The 18,777-nt window shown below is 38.2% G+C and overlaps 1 protein-coding gene across 1 annotated transcript in view; it reads left to right on the top strand.

Moving 5' to 3' along the window:
• Positions 1-18,777, top strand: part of HECW2 (HECT, C2 and WW domain containing E3 ubiquitin protein ligase 2) — a 111,416-nt gene that overhangs the window by 45,075 nt on the left and 47,564 nt on the right. Inside the window, exons 4-9 of the mRNA XM_010564077.1 lie at positions 3,843-3,918; positions 5,784-5,953; positions 8,535-8,677; positions 12,222-12,322; positions 13,861-15,192; positions 16,533-16,628. Coding sequence (XP_010562379.1) covers positions 3,843-3,918; positions 5,784-5,953; positions 8,535-8,677; positions 12,222-12,322; positions 13,861-15,192; positions 16,533-16,628 — 1,918 coding nt within the window. The remainder of the gene's footprint in view (positions 1-3,842; positions 3,919-5,783; positions 5,954-8,534; positions 8,678-12,221; positions 12,323-13,860; positions 15,193-16,532; positions 16,629-18,777) is intronic.

Here is an 18,777-nt window from a genome sequence, read left to right as displayed (position 1 = left end):
ACCATTGAGTGCAATTTTTTGCAAAAATTCATATTGTCTGACAAAAATCACCAAAATTGGGAAATGCTTTTCATGGCTTTGTGTTGTTCTTGATAAAATAACAGTAAAAATTCACTGAGCTTAACTTAAATTTTTTATGCTAAGAATTTGATTTTGCTTGCTTTCAATTTTGAGGCTTACAATTTGCTGTAATTTAATACCATAATAGAAATTTTTCACACTGCTTATATAACTGAAATAGAATCCTTATCAAAAGCCTCCATTTCTTCTTATTTGTTCATATTAAAAATGAAATTATTGCTGAGATAGCAATTGTTAGTATAAAAATGAAACTGGACAAAACTCTGCTCTTGCAAAAATTACTGAATTTTTTGAGTGTTCATATACCATTGAAATTTAGTAATTCTGTGACTATTGAGGATTATTGTTACCTTACTATGCTTTCATTACGAGACTTGTTCTTTTGAAACACTACAAGTTTTAGAGGTTTTTTTTTAGTTATTTAAGTAAGTAGTGGAAGAAGAGCCTTCCAAACTTGTATCCAGGTGCTTTTGATCGAAGTAATTTGTCTAACAGGCTAGCTCTTCAGTTGACATGAAGTTTCACAGTGCATTTGATTCATTGATATTAGCTTCCAAATATTTAAGATCACATCTGTCAGGATGGTGTCCTGACAACTGCGATGTTGAAGATACATAAGTTACTCAGACTGAATAGCTTTTATTCCAATCCTGCACTTTTTCAGCATTGTATATTATATACAAATGCATTCTATGGCTATAGGATACTATATGTGCTGTACTAGACTTTATATCTCATTATACCAAATGTTTTTCCTTTCTCTTAGAATTACAGGCCTAAGTGATAGCATCATTTAATTGAATAATATTGTTTCGCAGCAGGCATATGGACTCTTGATATTTTACAGAAGAAAATGCGTTGCAGTTGATGAGCTTGACAGCCACGGTCTTTAATATCAATTTATAAATTCAAGACAGTAAGGTAGCCTGATTTTGAACAAAGGAAAAAATGTTTCTTAAAATAACCCTTAAAATGGGCTATGTGCTGCACTGTATCATTACTGAGAATAGGAATGATTTTATTGGTGGAGAAACCACGTGAACTTGTGTGTTTTCTTGGCCTTGTCATACTATCCACCAATATTTTTGAGGTTCATTGTGCAAAAGGACGTCTGAACTTCTGTCTTTGAATATGCATTTATTTACTTGGTAGCTACCTGAAGACCTGTCTTTCAGAGCCATTGGTCAATCTTGAGGGATTAACCAGCTGTCACTATTTAAATTTCTTTCCTTTGAAAGGTAATGCAGGGTCCTGGGTTACACACCTGCTAGAAGGTGTAATTTTATATAAACATTTTTGTTTGCTCTAACAGTACAGACTTCAGTAGTAGTGAGCTGTTAGTTTCCTTGATGAGAATGTCATATGACAGCTCAGATGAGACTTCCTAAAAATACCGTATTGGGTTAGGTATGTGTAACTATACCTATTGTTAAATGTTAATACCTCACACCATTTTCATGGTTTTGGTGTGGAGCTTAAGCACTGTGCAGAAGAGAATACTTTGTTGTCTTGGCACTGGTCACGTCTGTTGTTACAGAAATGCTTGTTCGTGGAAATGGTAAGAGAATCATGGCATGCCCGCTCCCGTTTTTTAAGCTGCAATAAATTACTTGCTTACTTGGATCATTCTGCATTTTCGCTTTACGTGGTTTGGTGGGAGACATGTTCCTGGTTTTCCACATACTGATGGCATACCACACCAGGCATTTCAGTCCATCATTTTTAGATAAGCAACTAACATTCTGTTGTGTTCATTTGAACTAGTGGAAATACGAAGCCTGATCTAGCATTCAGAAACACTGCATTACACCAGATGAGATTAGATTTTTGCACTACAAAGGCTAAGCATGTATGATGGGATGAAATTTTGTACTTGGCACAGAAAAATTGAAATTGCTGTTCAGGTCATAATGGAACAGGAAAAGGCTATATAGCGAAACCATGGAAGTGCTAGGGAACACTGTTACAATTCATTTTATTGTAGCTGAATTGTGGGCAAATCCTATTTTCTATAAAATGAAGTAGTGATTAGCAGTGTAAACAACAGAGTCGGTGGTGTAGCAGGAAAACAGGTATACAATGAGGAAGGCCTTTTTGTTGATGAATAAGCTGCATGTTAGAATAAGCCCAAAAGCGTAAACTGGAATACATGGCGTTCCTCCGGCCTTGCCTGGGCAGCGTCACCATCCCAGGGGGATGCACCCCTTGCTGCTTCCAGGGAATCTCTGTCTGTAGATGAGGGGACACTGATTCAGCTGGAATTAACCCATTGCTTTTGATGCCCTCATAATTTTACTACGAGCTGTCCCTGCTTACGTGTCCACATAAAGTCACTGGCGTATTGGTGTCATGCTGGGTGGGAAAGGGACAGTTTTGAGCACTCTGGTGAGAAATGTCTTGCCCTGAGGATGGGGCTGCATCGTGAAGCCAGCCGTGAGGGAGGGGAATGGGCTGACTGGTGAGCGGCGGCGCTTGCTGGCACGGCGTGTTCCCTCACAAGACCGCTGAGGCCCATGGGGATGTCAGGTATCAACGTCATTGCTATTTCTTCATCACTCTCTTTGACTGCTTGTCACATATGAAGTATTCCTGTTTTGCAACGGGAGAAATTCTGTGTGTTTGCTAATTCCGATGAAATTTCCAGTGTGCTTGCTGATCGTTCTAGGAAACATTTGAAAGCTAATGATATTAAATAGCTTGAAGCAATATAAAAAGGAATTATTTCGTTTCTGGTTAATCAAAGCAGGTTCCTCATGGCTACCACAGCTCCAGAATCGTTTATCAATCCAGTAACTTCAAACACCTGTTCAGCTGCTCAAAACTGGTTTACATACTTCATCCACACACATAGGTGTGCGAGTTTTTATTCATGTTATTTTTGTTGTTGCTCGATAGATGAGATGACTTTCTGTTCTATCACTAGTATTAATCCCCAGCGCTGTGTTTGGCTCAAGCTTATTCATGAGGCTGTGTCACCTCTTCTGCCAGGGAGTGAGTGCAGCACCTATCTGGAGAACCATTTGACTTCAAAGATAGCTCCACTGATGTCTGCATGGTAGATTATTCAGGTGGATGCACACCCCTGTCCTGAAAGACAAATTCTTCTGCTAGTTGAAAGAGCTAGACATTAATAAGACATTAACACAAGAGAAACTTCTTATTTTGAAGTAGTGCTTTACCTAATGAGGGTTTTCAGTAGAAACCAAACCTGAAAAATCTGTGAAGCATAAGCTTTTAGACCACATCCATATTTAGATATCTGGTGCACTTTTTCTGTTTAAAAGGAGCTTTTGTTCATAGATCTGAAGGCTTTTGTTAGTCTCTCTTTGATCTCTTTGCTTTTTTTGTTGTGCGGTAAATTATCTATTTGTGGAAGGTGACAAAAGTTACACATGCTGTCACTGGCCAGCTCAGTGCTTTGGTATGCATAACCAATCCACACTGTTGATTTTACTCTACAAAAGGGAAACCTGTAAGAAAATACAGTCTCCTTTTCTCTGACTAATAGTGTCTGCATGTGTATTAGCCTATACATGTTCTGTTTGGAAGATTCCAAGTACTGGTGTATTAACACTGTGTGGCATAAATAATAGATATTTTCCTAGAAACAAATGCTGTAGCTCTGCCTGTCTGTGGTAATAGACAGTAGTTGGCCAGATTCTTCCCCTGCATGCTACCTTACAGTTGCATTATCATCCTCAAGCATGTACAAAGCAGATGAAAACTTCTGTGATATATTTCATTTTTTTTCTCCTCTTCAGATGGGAGTAGAAGGTGTGGATGAAGGTGCTTCTGGAGCCCAGCACTCTAGGAAGTTAGTCAGCTTTACCCTATCAGGTAAAGAACAACACTACTCTGTGTTTTACAAATTACTGTTAAAAAAAATAATCGCTGTTTTAAGTAACATCAAAGATGGAACACTTTTCTTCATTAGCCTCTGTAGGAGCACACTCTAGTGGCTTGAAAGATGTCATTTCTTTAGAACTTCTGTTTGTTGAAAACAAGGCAGAATCATGAATCTCCAGGAGTGAAAGAAATGGATGTGATGGATCCCAGCACGAAAAATTTGGAGAAATTTCCAGTTTGCACAAAGGACAGTTTCTGTCAGACTGAAGAGTGGAGAACTTAGCCACTAAATAAAATGCAAGCTGGTTCCATCACGTTGAAGCAGTAAAAAAGCAATGGCTGCAAATGGTGGTTTAGAAAGGAAAAAAATCTTTACTTGTAAGAGAGCTAAGCTGTCACTACAGCAAAATAGCTGTAGGGGTACAGTCTACCAGCTTCACTTGTTTTGATTAGCACATTATTCCATGGGAAGTCTTGTGTGAGACTAACGCATATTCAGCTTGAGCAAAGACAGAAAAAATTTGCTTCTGAATCTTGAAGAGCTGACAATGAAAACATTTAGAGATTGTAGGAGTAGAGCAGAAAAAACCCCCACTTTTTGAAACGGTCTTTCAGCAGGTATCTGGGATAGAGCTGATAGGTTGTATAGACTCACATAGGGTACTATAAAAATAATTGTTTTGTGAATTCTGAAAAATCTGTTGTGTTTAATGGAAGGTTGTGACTCAGCCAGAGGAGTCCCCTAAATTAATTTTGAAAGGTGTATTGACTGATAGGTCTGTAACATATTTCCCAGAACATTTTTTTGGTTGCTCACGTGCACATGCAAAGTTGTTGCTTTTAAAGGCAATTACCCTTTATTTCATAGTATTTCTACTGTGTGGCTTAATTTTGAACATTGGGTAGGATTTTTTTTTTACTGAATCCACAGGTGGGGCATTTCATTTTAGCGCAGTGAATTTTGCCTGCATGTATAAACTGCTTATCTAAGTATGTACGTGCCAGTTGCATTAGAGTCATGAAGTCTGCATGCAGCATATTGGAGTACCTAATGAAGAAAGACACAAAAATCTCATGCTTCAGCAAACCTAAACAGAGAAATAATTTACAGTTAAGTTTAAAATCTAATGTTATATAAAAAATACCTCTTTTTGTTGTTTTTTAAGCTTGTGCTATCATTAAAGTCCTTAGGCATGAGAATATGCACCTGAGGAAATTATTGTTGCAAGTCGCAAGGGCTGCAGTACTGAGGCTTCCCTAGGAAGAAAGAAGCATTTTCAGAAAACTTTGCCTCCTTTTATGTGAATAGGGTATCTTCTTCTAAGTTGGGAGAAAGTGTACATCATAGTCCAGAGCAGCCCTGGTAATGAGTATTTGAAATTACATTTATCAAAGTCTCAACTTTGGGAAAGCGTGAGTTCACTATATTACGTCCCATACAGTTTTTTATATTAGTCCCTTCCCCTTACCCAGAAACGGAGCAAGTACTGTGTGACCTTTTTTTTGTGTTTTTTGTTTTTTCTTTTTAAGAGTGGAAATACCTTACATACTGAGAAAAACATTTGTAGGTGAGCTAGAAGTTCATCCTTTTTGTTTTACAAATGGCTGGAGGCTAAAATGTAAATGAGGATGTTTATACCTTTCTTTCCTATAGTCTCTTGGGAAAACACTTGACTTCCTGCTTTAAGTATGTTCTGTACGCTGGATCCAGTTAACATATGAGTAATTTTAAGTTGCTTTATTTAGTAGTTTATGGTGAACTGATTTCCTGCGTAATATTTTAGGAATGCACTACTTTGTGAACTAGCTTTAATTTACTCAATTCCTTTTTCCTTCCTTCTTGTTTTGCTTTATAGATATTAGAGCAGTTGGACTTAAAAAAGGCATGTTCTTCAACCCTGATCCTTATCTAAAGATGTCCATTCAGCCAGGCAAGAAAAGTACGTTTCCTACATTTGCTCATCATGGCCAGGAAAGAAGGTCGACTATCATCAGTAACACAACTAATCCTGTTTGGCACAGAGAGGTAATGTATCCGTTTTCAGAGCTGTCTGCCAGCTGATGCCGTGTACCAGGCTCGTATTTTCTCTTTATGCATTAGTCCTTACTCTCTGAAGGCTGTGAGCTTATTTTATAGCTAGTTATTTAAACTGACACAGAAATTGTAGTAATTTTAGGAACCCTGTTGTTGGATAGAAACAGCTATCATCTACGTATTTAAGCTGTGTATTGAAGATGCACTGCTGTGAGGTTTTCATTCCCTTCTCTGCTAACAAGAGTTGAACTTGCTCAACAGCCCTGTAGATTTCTTGAAATTGCAAAAATAAATTAATTAAAATGGATTATATGTTGTGAGAGGACTCTTTAAGAAAAGGTACAGTAAGTGAGCATTTATGCTCAGTGATTGCAACTGTTCATTTGGAAATGATATTCTTATTGTGCATAGCAGGTGGCAAGCTTTCAGTTTTGTCAGGCAGAGGGGATGCTCTTTGGTGTAGCCTCTGTATGCACTGCTGTAAGAAGGAAAGCCCAGGGAGGCATTACAGCACCACTCAGCAAGAGGGAAAAAAAGGCATTTTGGCAGAAGCCAGTTTTCTAGATGTGTTTATATTGGGTAAGCTGTGCAGGTCTCGGAGAAGGAACTCAGTCCCACAACTGTCTTTGAGCACAGAAGAGCCAGGCTGTGTTTTTGAAAATAAATGTTTATGTGGGAAACAAGGTGCAAATACTGACATAAGTCCATAACGCTTTCAGGACCGGCGAGCAGCATTCTTGATCTGTGCCTGTTTTCTAATGAGCAGATGCCTGTACTGTGCTTGATGATTGTTAATGAGTTCTTTAGGAAAACTGGAAAATTCAGTGGGCTTTGGAAAATGTTCCCACAAATCACAATCAAACCAAACAAGCAGTAAAACAGAACAGAGAAGGGCCAGCATTAGCACTGCTTAGGGGTGCTTGGTTGTGGGAAAGACTGTAGATGTGTGGAAGTCTTAAAATCTTAAAAAAAAAATCAGAGTTCTAATCTCTAAATTGATTCTTCATCTTTCTGTCTGTCCATCCATCTATCTAGTAGATAGAAAGAAAATCTACTCTTATTTTTCCCCTTTTTACTCCTCCAGTTCTCCCTGGTTTCGAAGCTTACTAGAAAAGTGATGATGTTCCCTGGTGCACGCATTGTATCAGCTTGCTTTAGCTGCTGTTATCTTCCCTGTAGCAATGCTCTGACGACAGCAGCTTATGATCCCATTACATATGCTGTCCTACTGGTGCAGAATGGATCCTGTTTTACATCTACTCCTTTCTGCAAAATAATTTGCAATTTTATAGCAAACTGAGAGTGACAAATCTTTAAGTTCTGTTTATCGCAGGAACCCAGCTCCAACAGTTGCCTAGCATGAGGAAGTGTTTTTAATCCTGACCCAGTTTAATTGCTGGTTTTGAATATATTTAGCTGATGTCTACAGCTGAACTGAAGAGTTGTTCCTTCTTTTGTTCCTTGTTCAATACACCTTTAGCTATCTAGCCAGATGTGTATTGGGCATCGTACTGTGATTTGCTGAGAGGTCTTAAAGATGGCAGATAGTAAAGGTATAACTAGATGACCCTGGCTTTTCTGAGTAGGTTATACCATACCTTTTTGTTTGTTTGTTTGAAATATCTTACAATCTAGAAGAAAAATAAAAATTTTCAGTTCCTAAGCTTGCTTTCTTAAGGGAATTTGTTATCACACTGTGTGTACGTGTGTGTGTCTGCCAACATGCCTGCTCATATATTTGCCCTGTACAATTTTTGAATCTTTTGGACATCATCAGGCAGACTTGACAGAGCAGCACAGATCTCAAAGATGAAGTATTCATAAACTGCCTGAAAATTGATGCTAGTCTGAAGAGAGTAACTATGATGGTGTTCCCTTATAGGGAAAGGTGGAAGAATGATCTTACCAGACATCAAGAAACCTTTTATAAATTAGTATCATGTCATTTAAAGGCCCCAAGTGCAGAAAAAGGTTCTGTTGGAACTTGCTGAGAAGATTTGTGAACTTTGGGGCAAAAATCTATAGAAAATTCTCCTTCTTTAGTTACAGTGCTCCTGAAAATACTGCGTACACATTGCCCTTTTGACTTCCTGTCATGCCTGAAAAAAAAAAATGCAAAGCATGGTGTTGGAAGGGAAGTTCACTAAGCACAGCCTAGAGTGAGACACTTTCCTCCTTCCTCCTGTGTTGACCTGGCTACTCTTCTGTAACCTCGTAGAGTACAGCAAGGATACCTTATCTTCTTGCTTTCTGCTAACCAAATCGAAGCAAGCACTAGGATACATTGCTTTCTCCTTTCTGATGTAGACCATGAAAGTGCTTTTATCTAGTGCAATTTCTTACTGAGCAATTATTTTTCAAGGAACAGTAAAAGGGTAAGGGTTTCTGGAGAGGCTATTTACATACACAAAGATACAGTGCTTTATAAATTATGTTGATGTTATTTTGCAATATGGAAACTGCTGTCATCAATCATTGCTTTCAGAGTTCACTGCACGCTAGTAGTAATTATGTACATACTTTCTGAATAAAGGTGTATTGATATGGTGTCAAATATGTTCTTTCCTTCCAGAAATATTCTTTTGTTGCACTTCTAACAGATGTCCTGGAAATTGAGGTTAAAGACAAATTTGCCAAGAGTCGTCCGATCATCAAGCGCTTTCTTGGGAAGTTAACCATACCAGTTCAGAGACTGTTGGAGAGACATGCGATTGGGTAAATTAATACATTCTTAATGCTTACTTCCATTGATCAGGGAGACTCAGCATCTAGGATGCTGGCGCAGAGCAGCCTTTCTGGCTTACTGTCATAGAACAGCAAATTTCTACTGCATCTGTAGTAAGCAATTTAGTAGGCATTTTAATAGCCTTATTGCCTGACTGGTAGATGTCGGTGTTTCTGACCCTGTTCTGAATGCATGTACCCATGTTTGTGTATATGTGTGTCTATAATTTGTTTTCAGCTTAATTTCTTTACGCAAAAAGTGTTACCCTCACAAAAAAATGTTCACCCTCTGGCTAGGTAGTCAAGAAGGAGGGCATTATCACAATACTACATGATTGTGTGCAAATTTTTTAGAAGAAGCAGATTTTATTGTCTCACTTCTTTTACAGTTCAAGTATTTTTATTGTCAGTTTAATAATCAGAGATTTAATACCTGTTCAGCTAATTGGCCAGAACTGCAAGGCTGTGACTCCTTATTTTTCAGAGTGCTGGTGCTACTATGATGTTAAAATTGCCTTTTGCTATGAATAGTGCACTGAAGGGACTGAAAATTCACCTGTTGTACTAATTTTAAAAATTTCTGTTCATTTTTTGATAGCTAACTGTTCTGGTATAAAGATGCAAGTCACTTAGAAACTTTTAAGATGTTTTATACTTCATGATGGTTACTGGAAGGGACCATAGCATAGTCAAGTGGATGATCCAGTGAGGCCTTCATACAAACATATGCACTGAGAAGAGCCTGAGACTTGGTAATTAAGCACTGTGATAAATTGCAGGTGTGAAGCAAATGGCTGGAGGTCTGCAAGAGATGCAGCAGTATGTGCAAAAATACAATTTTACATTTAAGACAGAGTAGTATGTAGAGTATATTATTTTGTTAACATCTTTTTACATATATATGCTATATTTGACAAATTAGAAAAAATAATTCCTTGAAAGACAATGGGAGGAACTGAATTATTCACATGTATTTTGTATAGGACCTAACTCAAAGTCTGCTAAAGTTAATGTGCCTACATTAACTTTAGAAGGCCACCAGATGAGGCCCATGAGGAATGATGGTGAAATAAAATGTGTATATTCTTCCCTGAAAGTTTAAGGGCATGGCAGTATGATCACGCTTTTGCACAAAAAGCAGGATATAAACGACTGGCCTCCTTTTTCACAGATATTCCCATCAAAGTAACAAGTTGCATAAATGGAGAAAATCAAATTCAATTTGAAAACAGTTTTCAGCTTTAAGTTTCCAAAGTGGTGGTTACACTGGTAAGTAAGGTAAGAATAAAATTGTAAGAGCAGCTTAAAATTTTGATGATGTCTTCTGATAGAAAATTTCTTTAAAAAAAAAAAAAAGAAAAAAAAGCCTGCCCATTTGTTTTGTAGTGGTATCCAAGAGCAGTTCAGGTGTATGTAAATCCAACTTTTCTAAGAAATGCTTCATCTTTGAGTTTCAACAAATTGTGATAAGTTGAGCAAGCAGCTTTTTCTAATAAATTTGCACACCGGTATATACTCAAAAATAGCACTGTGATACAGAGTGGTTTCAAAACCTGGTTCAGGGTCTTCATTTCCATGCTAAACCCCAAAATGTTTTTCTGCTCTGGGATTCCTAGTGCTGTGAGGTCTGGAAGTTACCCGTTTGCTGTGTTCATCAGTTCTTGTCTATGTTTTTTCAAACCAGTATTCTGGAAGATGTTTCCTGTTTTCTTCTCCATATTTCAGTTTTGTATATTTGATATATCAAATCTTTTTAGGAAAGGAAGGGCTGTATAACAAATGTGTAGCAAGAATATAGGTAAGTATTTAGTTTTGTTTTGCCATACTGCTGTTAGAACTGACGTTAAATGAGTTTTGCCTCTTCATCTGTAATTTCTTTGTCCATTTACGTTTTTTGCGTGCCAATCAGTTGTCAGGGTTTCTTTTTCCAAGACATGGTAAAGACAGACAACTTTTCACCAGATGTTTTGCAAAGTAAAGGAGTGGTTAATATAGACATGAAGTAGAAATGTACCAAACATACAATCAACTGCAAATTCTCTTCTATTTTGTTTTTGATCAAGCAAGTAAAACATCTTCACTTTCTTCTTCATTTTCATGATGTCAAGGACAATCAAAATCCTCTACTGGGTTAAGATGTGAACTTGAAAAATTACATGTACGAAGTCCAAGGACTTACAGTACACCATATGCTTAACTTGCCTTTCCCTGTGTTAATGATCAGTATTAATAAATGAAAAGGTGAAGTTTAGAACCAGCCATTTTAGACAGACTGAACTAAAATTCTGCCCCACTTTTAGCTGTCATCATAGCTCACAAGTTTATGTAACAAAATGGCTAGTGACTTTAAATTTCATGGAAAACATGATAAATGAGCATGAGAATCATCTAGTATTGATTCAACTGAATACAGAGCAGACATTATTCACATTGTGGCTTTCTCTAATCTTGAGTGGCCTAGAGTAATATAAACTTCATGTAAAAATTGTGGAAACCTTAAATGGCAAACTTCTCAGGATACCCCCCAAGTCTAGCTGAAGAATTGTAGTTGGAGTACAGAGCGATGAATCTGTGATGGATCCTGGAGACACTACTATCGTAATTTGATGTACTGCAGCCTATAGAGCAATGTGGGGAGGCTGCTTTGCCTTACGTTGTTCACTCGGGACTTTTTTGCTGGAAGTTAATGTTTGGATGCAAACTGCTGCAGCTTATTTCAGTAATGACCTTGCATTTGTTTTAGTCTGTCACTCATATTGCAGTGGGAGTGCTCCCAGTAAAGGAGAGGCATTTATACCAATATAAATTTATTTCCATAAATAACAATAATTTCCTGTGGAGGTCTTCAGTAGCTCCCTCCTCACCCTTTAGCTGTCCCAGCTGCACTGAGGGGAGCTGGGGCTGTGAGTTCTGGCTGTGCCTAATAAGAATGTATGGCCTAGGATCTGATCCTAAGTCTCAAGCTGATACAAGTGCTTAATCAAGTCTGAGTCCCTCTGAATTCAATAACTCTTAAGAACATATTTGAAGTTAAATCCAAGCATTAATAGCTTTTCTAAACAGGAATGCAGAAGTACTTTATTGAATGAGAACTAAAATGTGAAGAATCTGGGAATTTTGTATATGGCAAAAACCACAAGGGGGCAGAAGGTTTTAAAAAATTAAAGGTTTTGTTAATTAGAAAACATACTTGGGTTGGGGGAAGGAGGAGGTTAGGGGAAGGGAATCCTTTGCAGTTTGATTTCTTTAGGACTTGAGATTTATAACTGTCTAAGAATTGCTGGGGCACAATATGTATTTGGAAATGATCAAAAGTAGTTTGTTAGGCTGTTTTATCTGTTAACGAAAGGTATTTTACACCATTGTTGGTGTTTGTACTTTGCCATACAAGCCAGAGTATGTGGCCGATTTTAGGATTGTAACGGAAATTACTTTCTATCATGCTGATTGTTATCTGATAAGAGCCTCTGATACAAAATACTGAAAAATAAAAACAGTTAAAATTTTAAAGAACCCAATATCTTTGTTTTTGCAGAGACCAGGTTCTCAGCTATAATCTTGGCAGAAGGCTCCCAGCTGATCACGTAAGTGGATATCTCCAGTTCAAAGTGGAAATCACATCTTCTGTTCACGAAGGTGAGAATTTGTCAATGATCTGGATCTCCAGATAGTTGTATGGAGAGAGTTGTTATGTATTTCAATTTCTAGGATTTTCTGTGGTAATGTACTTTCTCATTTGTGTACGGTGCCTCTATTATAGATTTTTCTATTGGAATTCAAAGTTTAGGTATGTCAGGTACTGCTTTGGAGATGGTAATTCCAAAACACCAACACTTACCGTATTGTTTTCCTATTTTGTTAGATAGATTTTTAAATGAATCTGCTTATGATTCTCATTTTATGGTATTTGGGTAATCAAAGTCATTGTTTCTCTTCACACTGTAACATCTTTGCTTTGTAACACCTTTGGCTGAGGTAAGCAGTTGCAAGTAAGATTCCACCTGTGCTCTCATCCCCTGCTGGTGTACATGCAGATCACTCTGTCCTGTTCCCCTTTCACAGAACTGTGTCCTGCTTAGAACCAAGAATATCTGTTATGGTTATGAGAATACATGCTTCCATTAGGCAATTCTTTTATTTCCCTTTTTTCCTGTTCTGAAGGCAACTAGCAGAACATGGCTAGTACAGTTATGTGTCTGCCACATCATATGTGTCTGTTTACCTGTTTATGATCTTAGATTCTCCTTCGTTAGACTTCATATAATCACTTTGGTAGTGAGATATTGCTCTGTCTTTTAACTTGATACAACATTCTTGCCTTTTCCATAGCCATGTAGTCCTGTATCTCATTAATATTTTTGCTCTGGCACCATTAAAAAAATGCTTCTGTCTTCAGTCCTGTTTGTTGCCAGGCACTCTAGTCCACTGACTTCACTGTTAGGTTTCTTGTAGACGTGTACAGACATTTATAGCTGGATTATTCAACTCTATGCCTGTTTAATTTCCATGTGTGGAGTTACCATCTCATCTCTCAAGTGAGATGGCTTATTTTAATTTCCCTTTTATATGTATTACCATAGCATAACTGATATCTCATGAACTTTACTTAAGTAGGTTCCCATTCTTTACAATGGAAAGTCCTATAAATTAACTCAAAAATAAATGTTGTGCATAAAATTCGATATCTGTACACAATCTGTGATCCCTCATGTGATCTCAGATGCTGGTTTGCATGCTGCTAAGGATGTAACGGCAACTGGTGTCACTGATGGGCTTTGTGTAAATCCTACTTTTTGGATATGAGAGATACGCTGTAGAGCACTGGTTCCTTGGTTGTGAGGCTGGTTTTACTGACAGTTTGGTAAGATGCTTGGCAGTGCTTTGTCTTTTAAAAGCAAAATGAGAGTCCTTTGAAGTCATACTTCACATCCATTAAATTTTCTGTATCCTACAAAATAGTATAGACTTACACAGAGAAAATTCTGTACTTGCTGTTATAACACTGTACATGCCTCTGTTGTTTTAATTGTATTTTCTTGGCTTTACTGTCCGATTGAAATAAGCAAACATCTTGAGAGATGTGTATTTTTATATCACTTCTGTGGTGCAGACAAAGTAGAATGTACTGTCTGTTGCTGCATTGTGTTTCACGTTCAGTCTTTGTGTCTCTGCAGACGCTTCACCAGAAACAGTTGGCACTTTGCTAGGAGTGAATTCTGTAAATGGAGACTTGGGGAGCCCCTCTGATGATGAGGACATGCCAGCAGGACATCATGATACATCCACAGTGTGTTCCAATGGTCCAGTCCTTGAGGAATCTTCTGGAGAAGCAATCCTGAGACGCCCTTTAAGGACTAGTACAACCCTGGAAACAGACCAGGATGAGTTGACCTCCGGTGCTTCAAGATCATCACCTACCAGAGGTCGCCAGGACTCACTAAATGACTATCTGGATGCAATAGAACACAACAATCATCCCAGAACTGGGACGTCTGCCTGTGGTGAGCGTCCACGTGGAGCCTCCCCAAAACTGAGGAGTAGCTTCCCTACTGACACAAGACTTAATGCTATGCTTCACATTGACTCAGATGAAGAGGAGCATGAGCTACATCAAGACCTGGGTTTTCCATCTTCCTTGGAAGACGATGGTGGTTTAGTAATGCTTAATGGTGCTACAAGAAATGTTGAAAGAAGTGGTTTAAGTTACTCATCAGATCAGGCAGTGCAAGGGCCTGCAGAGAATGAAAATGTTGCAGCCTCTGAAGCTCCTTTGCCATCAACTGATGACCAGCAGGAGACTCTCCCAGAGCTTCCACCATCACAGTCAGCAGGAGGTGAAAGCCTGCAAGGTTCTCAAAGTGAAGCACCGGCAGACCAGGCTGGCAGCGAGTCATGTGCTGCTCAGGAGGCAGAGCAGCCTCCTAGCAGTGTGGACACAGGAGCTGCTGCTGCTGCTGGGAGCAGAAGGGGCGTTAGTGAAATGGAATCCACTGATCAAGGGTCCGAACCTTCCCAGATGTCATCAGAAACGGAGCAGAGTGATCCTGCTCGCACGGAAAGCGTCAGTGAGGCTAGTACTCGGCCAGAAGGGGAGAGTGACGTGGAAGGGGCAGACAGCTCTTGCAACGAAAGTGCGACTGTGCGACGTTCCTCAGTTGAAATGCGGTGTTCTTCTGAAAGTGCCAGGTTTCCTGAGACTCCAGCCTTTTCTTCTCAGGAGGAGGAAGAGGGAGCTTGTGCCACCAATGTAGCTAGAATTGAGCCAGGTGCTGAAACACAGGACTCTGCAAGTACTTCTGGTTCTCTGCCTGCGGTACATTTACCTCAGGAGGAAGTACAGGAGGCTGAGGCAGGTGAACTACAAGACCAAGAGGAAGCAGAAGAAATCTGGCAAAGAAGAAGCCTGCAGGTGGCAGCTGCCAATAGCCAGTCTCAGGATGAAGAAACTGAAGGAGCCCAAGCAGCTTGTGAAGGTGCCACAGCACAGGTTGAAGGAGCTACTGGAGGTAACAACTGCAGGAGGCACTTTCTGAAGTGATTTTTCTGCAGCCAGTAAAAATAATTTAAAAAATTAACAACTGAAAATAAAGATCTCCATTTCTCAATATCATTATCTTTCAGGATACTTTTTTGTTGTTGTTCCTTTGAGATTTATTCCCTTCTTTAAGACTCTTGGGGTTTTTGATTTAACAGAAAATCAGACCTGAAATAACCAAGACATTTATTTTGAAATTGGGTATAATTTAATTCTTGAGAGAGTAGTGAGAAGGAGGATGGCGAGGAGTAAAGAATTCTACAATATTACCCTGCCTGCTAATCAAAATGGTAATGAGGGGGGACAAAAATCCCCAAACTATGAAATACAAACTAGAATTTATATTTGGGTCTTTTCTTTTACATGTTTATATATTAGCATTAAAACATAAGGGTAATCAAAAGAAAGGAAAGAAGAAAGGAAGAGAATAATTTTTAGTCATACTTCAGACTGTTTATCTTCCCTTTCCCAGTTCCTTATCTGTATAGACACATCCTAGCACAGCTGGAACCATGGGAGGAGAGGAATGTGTTACTCAAGTTAACGCTGTAAAACTCTTACCAATTGTAAAATTATTTTAACAGTTGAGAATTTTGTGTCTCACTAAAATCACTGAAAATAGAAATGTGTCCCTAACAGATTGTTTCCAAGCACATTTCACAATGGATTATCAGTTTCTTCAGGGATTGAAATGGATCTAATCAAGTGGGTTTCTGAATGTGTCTTTTTTATAACATTTCAAAAGTTTTGGGATCTATTCATTTCTTCTCTTTATAAACAGCTTTTTTGTTTGGAAAGAATAATTTTGGTATTTATTTCAAATACTGTCAATACTTCATTTTACAGTATTTTCTAGACATTTGGGACTCTCTTTTTATTAGGTGTCAGGTTGTACCATGTTTTGCGGGTCAGTGTGGCTGCAGCAAGGAAGGTCAATGGACAATTTCACCTCCCACTCTTACAGCAAGGTTTTTGCAGGGACCAGGTGGAGCTTTGTCCTTGTCCTTTGCTGGGATATGGCTCAGGCACATGTTGTTGTTTTTGTGCCCTGGCTTCTGCTGGTCACAGGTGGATGCGGCACATCCCAAGAGGTGACATTTTCAGGACCAGGACTGCAGCTCATCCCAGAGAAATCACTTACCTAGAACTGTAGACATAACTTACTTTCCCCCCCAAAATAGATGACTATTAGATATATCCTAAAATACTATAGTTCAGCAGAAGCTTTAGCGTGTCTTGTTCACTTTAGAGGCAACTCTAAGGCTTCTCCATATTGACTGAAAAAATAATTTGTGGGCATTTTGATTCCAGGTTCTCAAGCCAATGGCCATCAGCCCTTGAGGTCGCTGCCTTCAGTACGTCAGGATGTTAGCCGGTACCAGAGAGTGGATGAGGCTCTACCACCAAGTGAGGTTCTTCATACTTTAATTGGGGGATAGGCTGCCTGGATCTCAATACTGAGATCTCATTACATTTCTTTTTTAAATGCGAGAACTGAGAATGAACAGCTGAAAAGTTCTAAGTGAGGAGTGATGATGATTAAGTCTAGTGCTGTTTTGTAAAAGGCATTGTGCTTGGTGTGCAAATTATCAGGATGTGTTATGATAATTGCGCCTGGCGTATACAGACTTGCTAAGTGACGTTTGTGGAGAAGTGCTGTCTTTTCAGTATGCAGTGCACATGGGTAGGGAGGTGAGGTGATACGGATGAGGAACTTGGAGGGAAAGATGTCAATCACTCTGAAATCTCTGAATACTTCTTGTGTGGTGATGATTTACAAAGAAATATGTAACATCTTTAATCTCTGCAGATTATGTGAAAGGTGTCCGTTTTTTCCTTGCATTTTTTGAGGCACTGTGAAGACTTTTTGAATTAAAATAAACCTGGGTATTAAGCAACGGTTAGATGAGCCTAAACTGACAGATAAATTGTAATTTCTCTAACGCATTTGAAAAATACATTGCTCCCAATTGTTGGACTGATTCACTTGCTTAAACTTGGAACGGTGAAACTCTGTTCAGTATTAGGTATTTAGAGAAAGGAGAAAGGGCCAAAAAAAAAAAGCTACACAGCTAAGAGGCAAACATTACTTTAAAACAAAAAAGCAAAAAAAAGTTAAATTCAGACCCACTGAAGTCTTTGGCGAAGCTCTATTACTTTAAAGGACTCAGAAATTCAGATATTTAGTGTAAAATTAATAGATCCTTATTCACAGTATGGAATGGGACTGTGCTCTGTAATTGGAGAGGGTAACTGGAAGGAGCCTGATAGCAGAACACTGGTATAACTGTGTATTAGAAAGCCAGCATGATGAGAAGATTTTGCTCCCTGCTGCTTCTGTTATAATCAGTGCATATAACAGATCAGTCCTGAGTGCAGATCCTAAAGTTAATTAACTGCCACATCAAAAAAACGGTGTTTTTTTTTACAAAATTGTGCCTGGGAGACATATATTTCAGTTGCATTTTTATCACTTTTCATACTAAAAAAGACAGAGAACGTCACGGGAAATACTCAGAGATCAGTATAACAAATGAGAAATACATAGAGATAGCTTTTATAATACCATGGTTTATACATAGATTGCTTTTTATGTTTCAGAAGCAAACTATACATTACAATAACTACTTGGAAAAACTATTGGAATGCTAATGGAAAAGCTTTGACTGTGTGGTATTCTAACATTTCTGACATCTGCTGAGATTTTTACACAGTCATGCATGGGCATGCATATACACATCACTCCTTTACAATCAAAGCCCAATGCAATCTTTATGTAGATCATTCATTTGCTAATGTGAATAAAATTTCAAATACTCATTGTTGCCTAGATTCAGTTTTTTTCTCCAAAGCTCTGCTTTCAGATATGTAACAGTTTTAATATCTTAATAGTGATAAATTAGAGAAATGTTTAGAATATAATTTTGAGTTATAAACTGTAATTTCTTTGTAATTTGGGTTGTATTCTATTTGTTGTTTTACCAGACTCTGAAACTAAGAAGGAAAAATAAGTGTATTTCTTTCAGTTGTGTGTAGGTTAAGTTAAAGAACAAGAGACAGAATTGAAATATTTATCTAGTATTTCTGCCTATAACATGCAACATTATGCTCCAATTCCTACATTCTTAGGGAAAAATCAACAAATAAACTTGACCACCCAACCTTGATGAATTACATTTTTGCAATTCAGCAAGCTAAGTTGTCTGTAACACGTCTGAGTAACAACGTTATGACTAACAAAAGATATCCTTGTCTATCACAACACTGATGCAGGTGCTTTACTTTAGAAGCCATTGCCCAAGTGTTTAAACTTGTGTATTTAAAATTGAATGCAGGCAAAAATGCTTTTCTTCAAGACCACATTACAGAAATGGTGACTGTGTGTCAGAATTGGACATATAATCACCACAAGAAAAGTGTCAACTATTATACAGTGGCCTAGGGTTTGACATTTAAGCAGAATAATGAATTCACAAATATAAACTGGTGTGGTTTGTGGTTTTTTTTTTTCCCCCAGTGAACAGTCCTATCCTTCCTGGAATACTTTAATGTTTTG

Source organism: Haliaeetus leucocephalus, unplaced genomic scaffold, assembly GCF_000737465.1.
Source record: "Haliaeetus leucocephalus isolate CR32 unplaced genomic scaffold, Haliaeetus_leucocephalus-4.0 Scaffold1, whole genome shotgun sequence".
Classification (NCBI taxonomy): domain Eukaryota; kingdom Metazoa; phylum Chordata; class Aves; order Accipitriformes; family Accipitridae; genus Haliaeetus; species Haliaeetus leucocephalus.
This window is presented reverse-complemented; position numbering and strand designations above follow the sequence as displayed.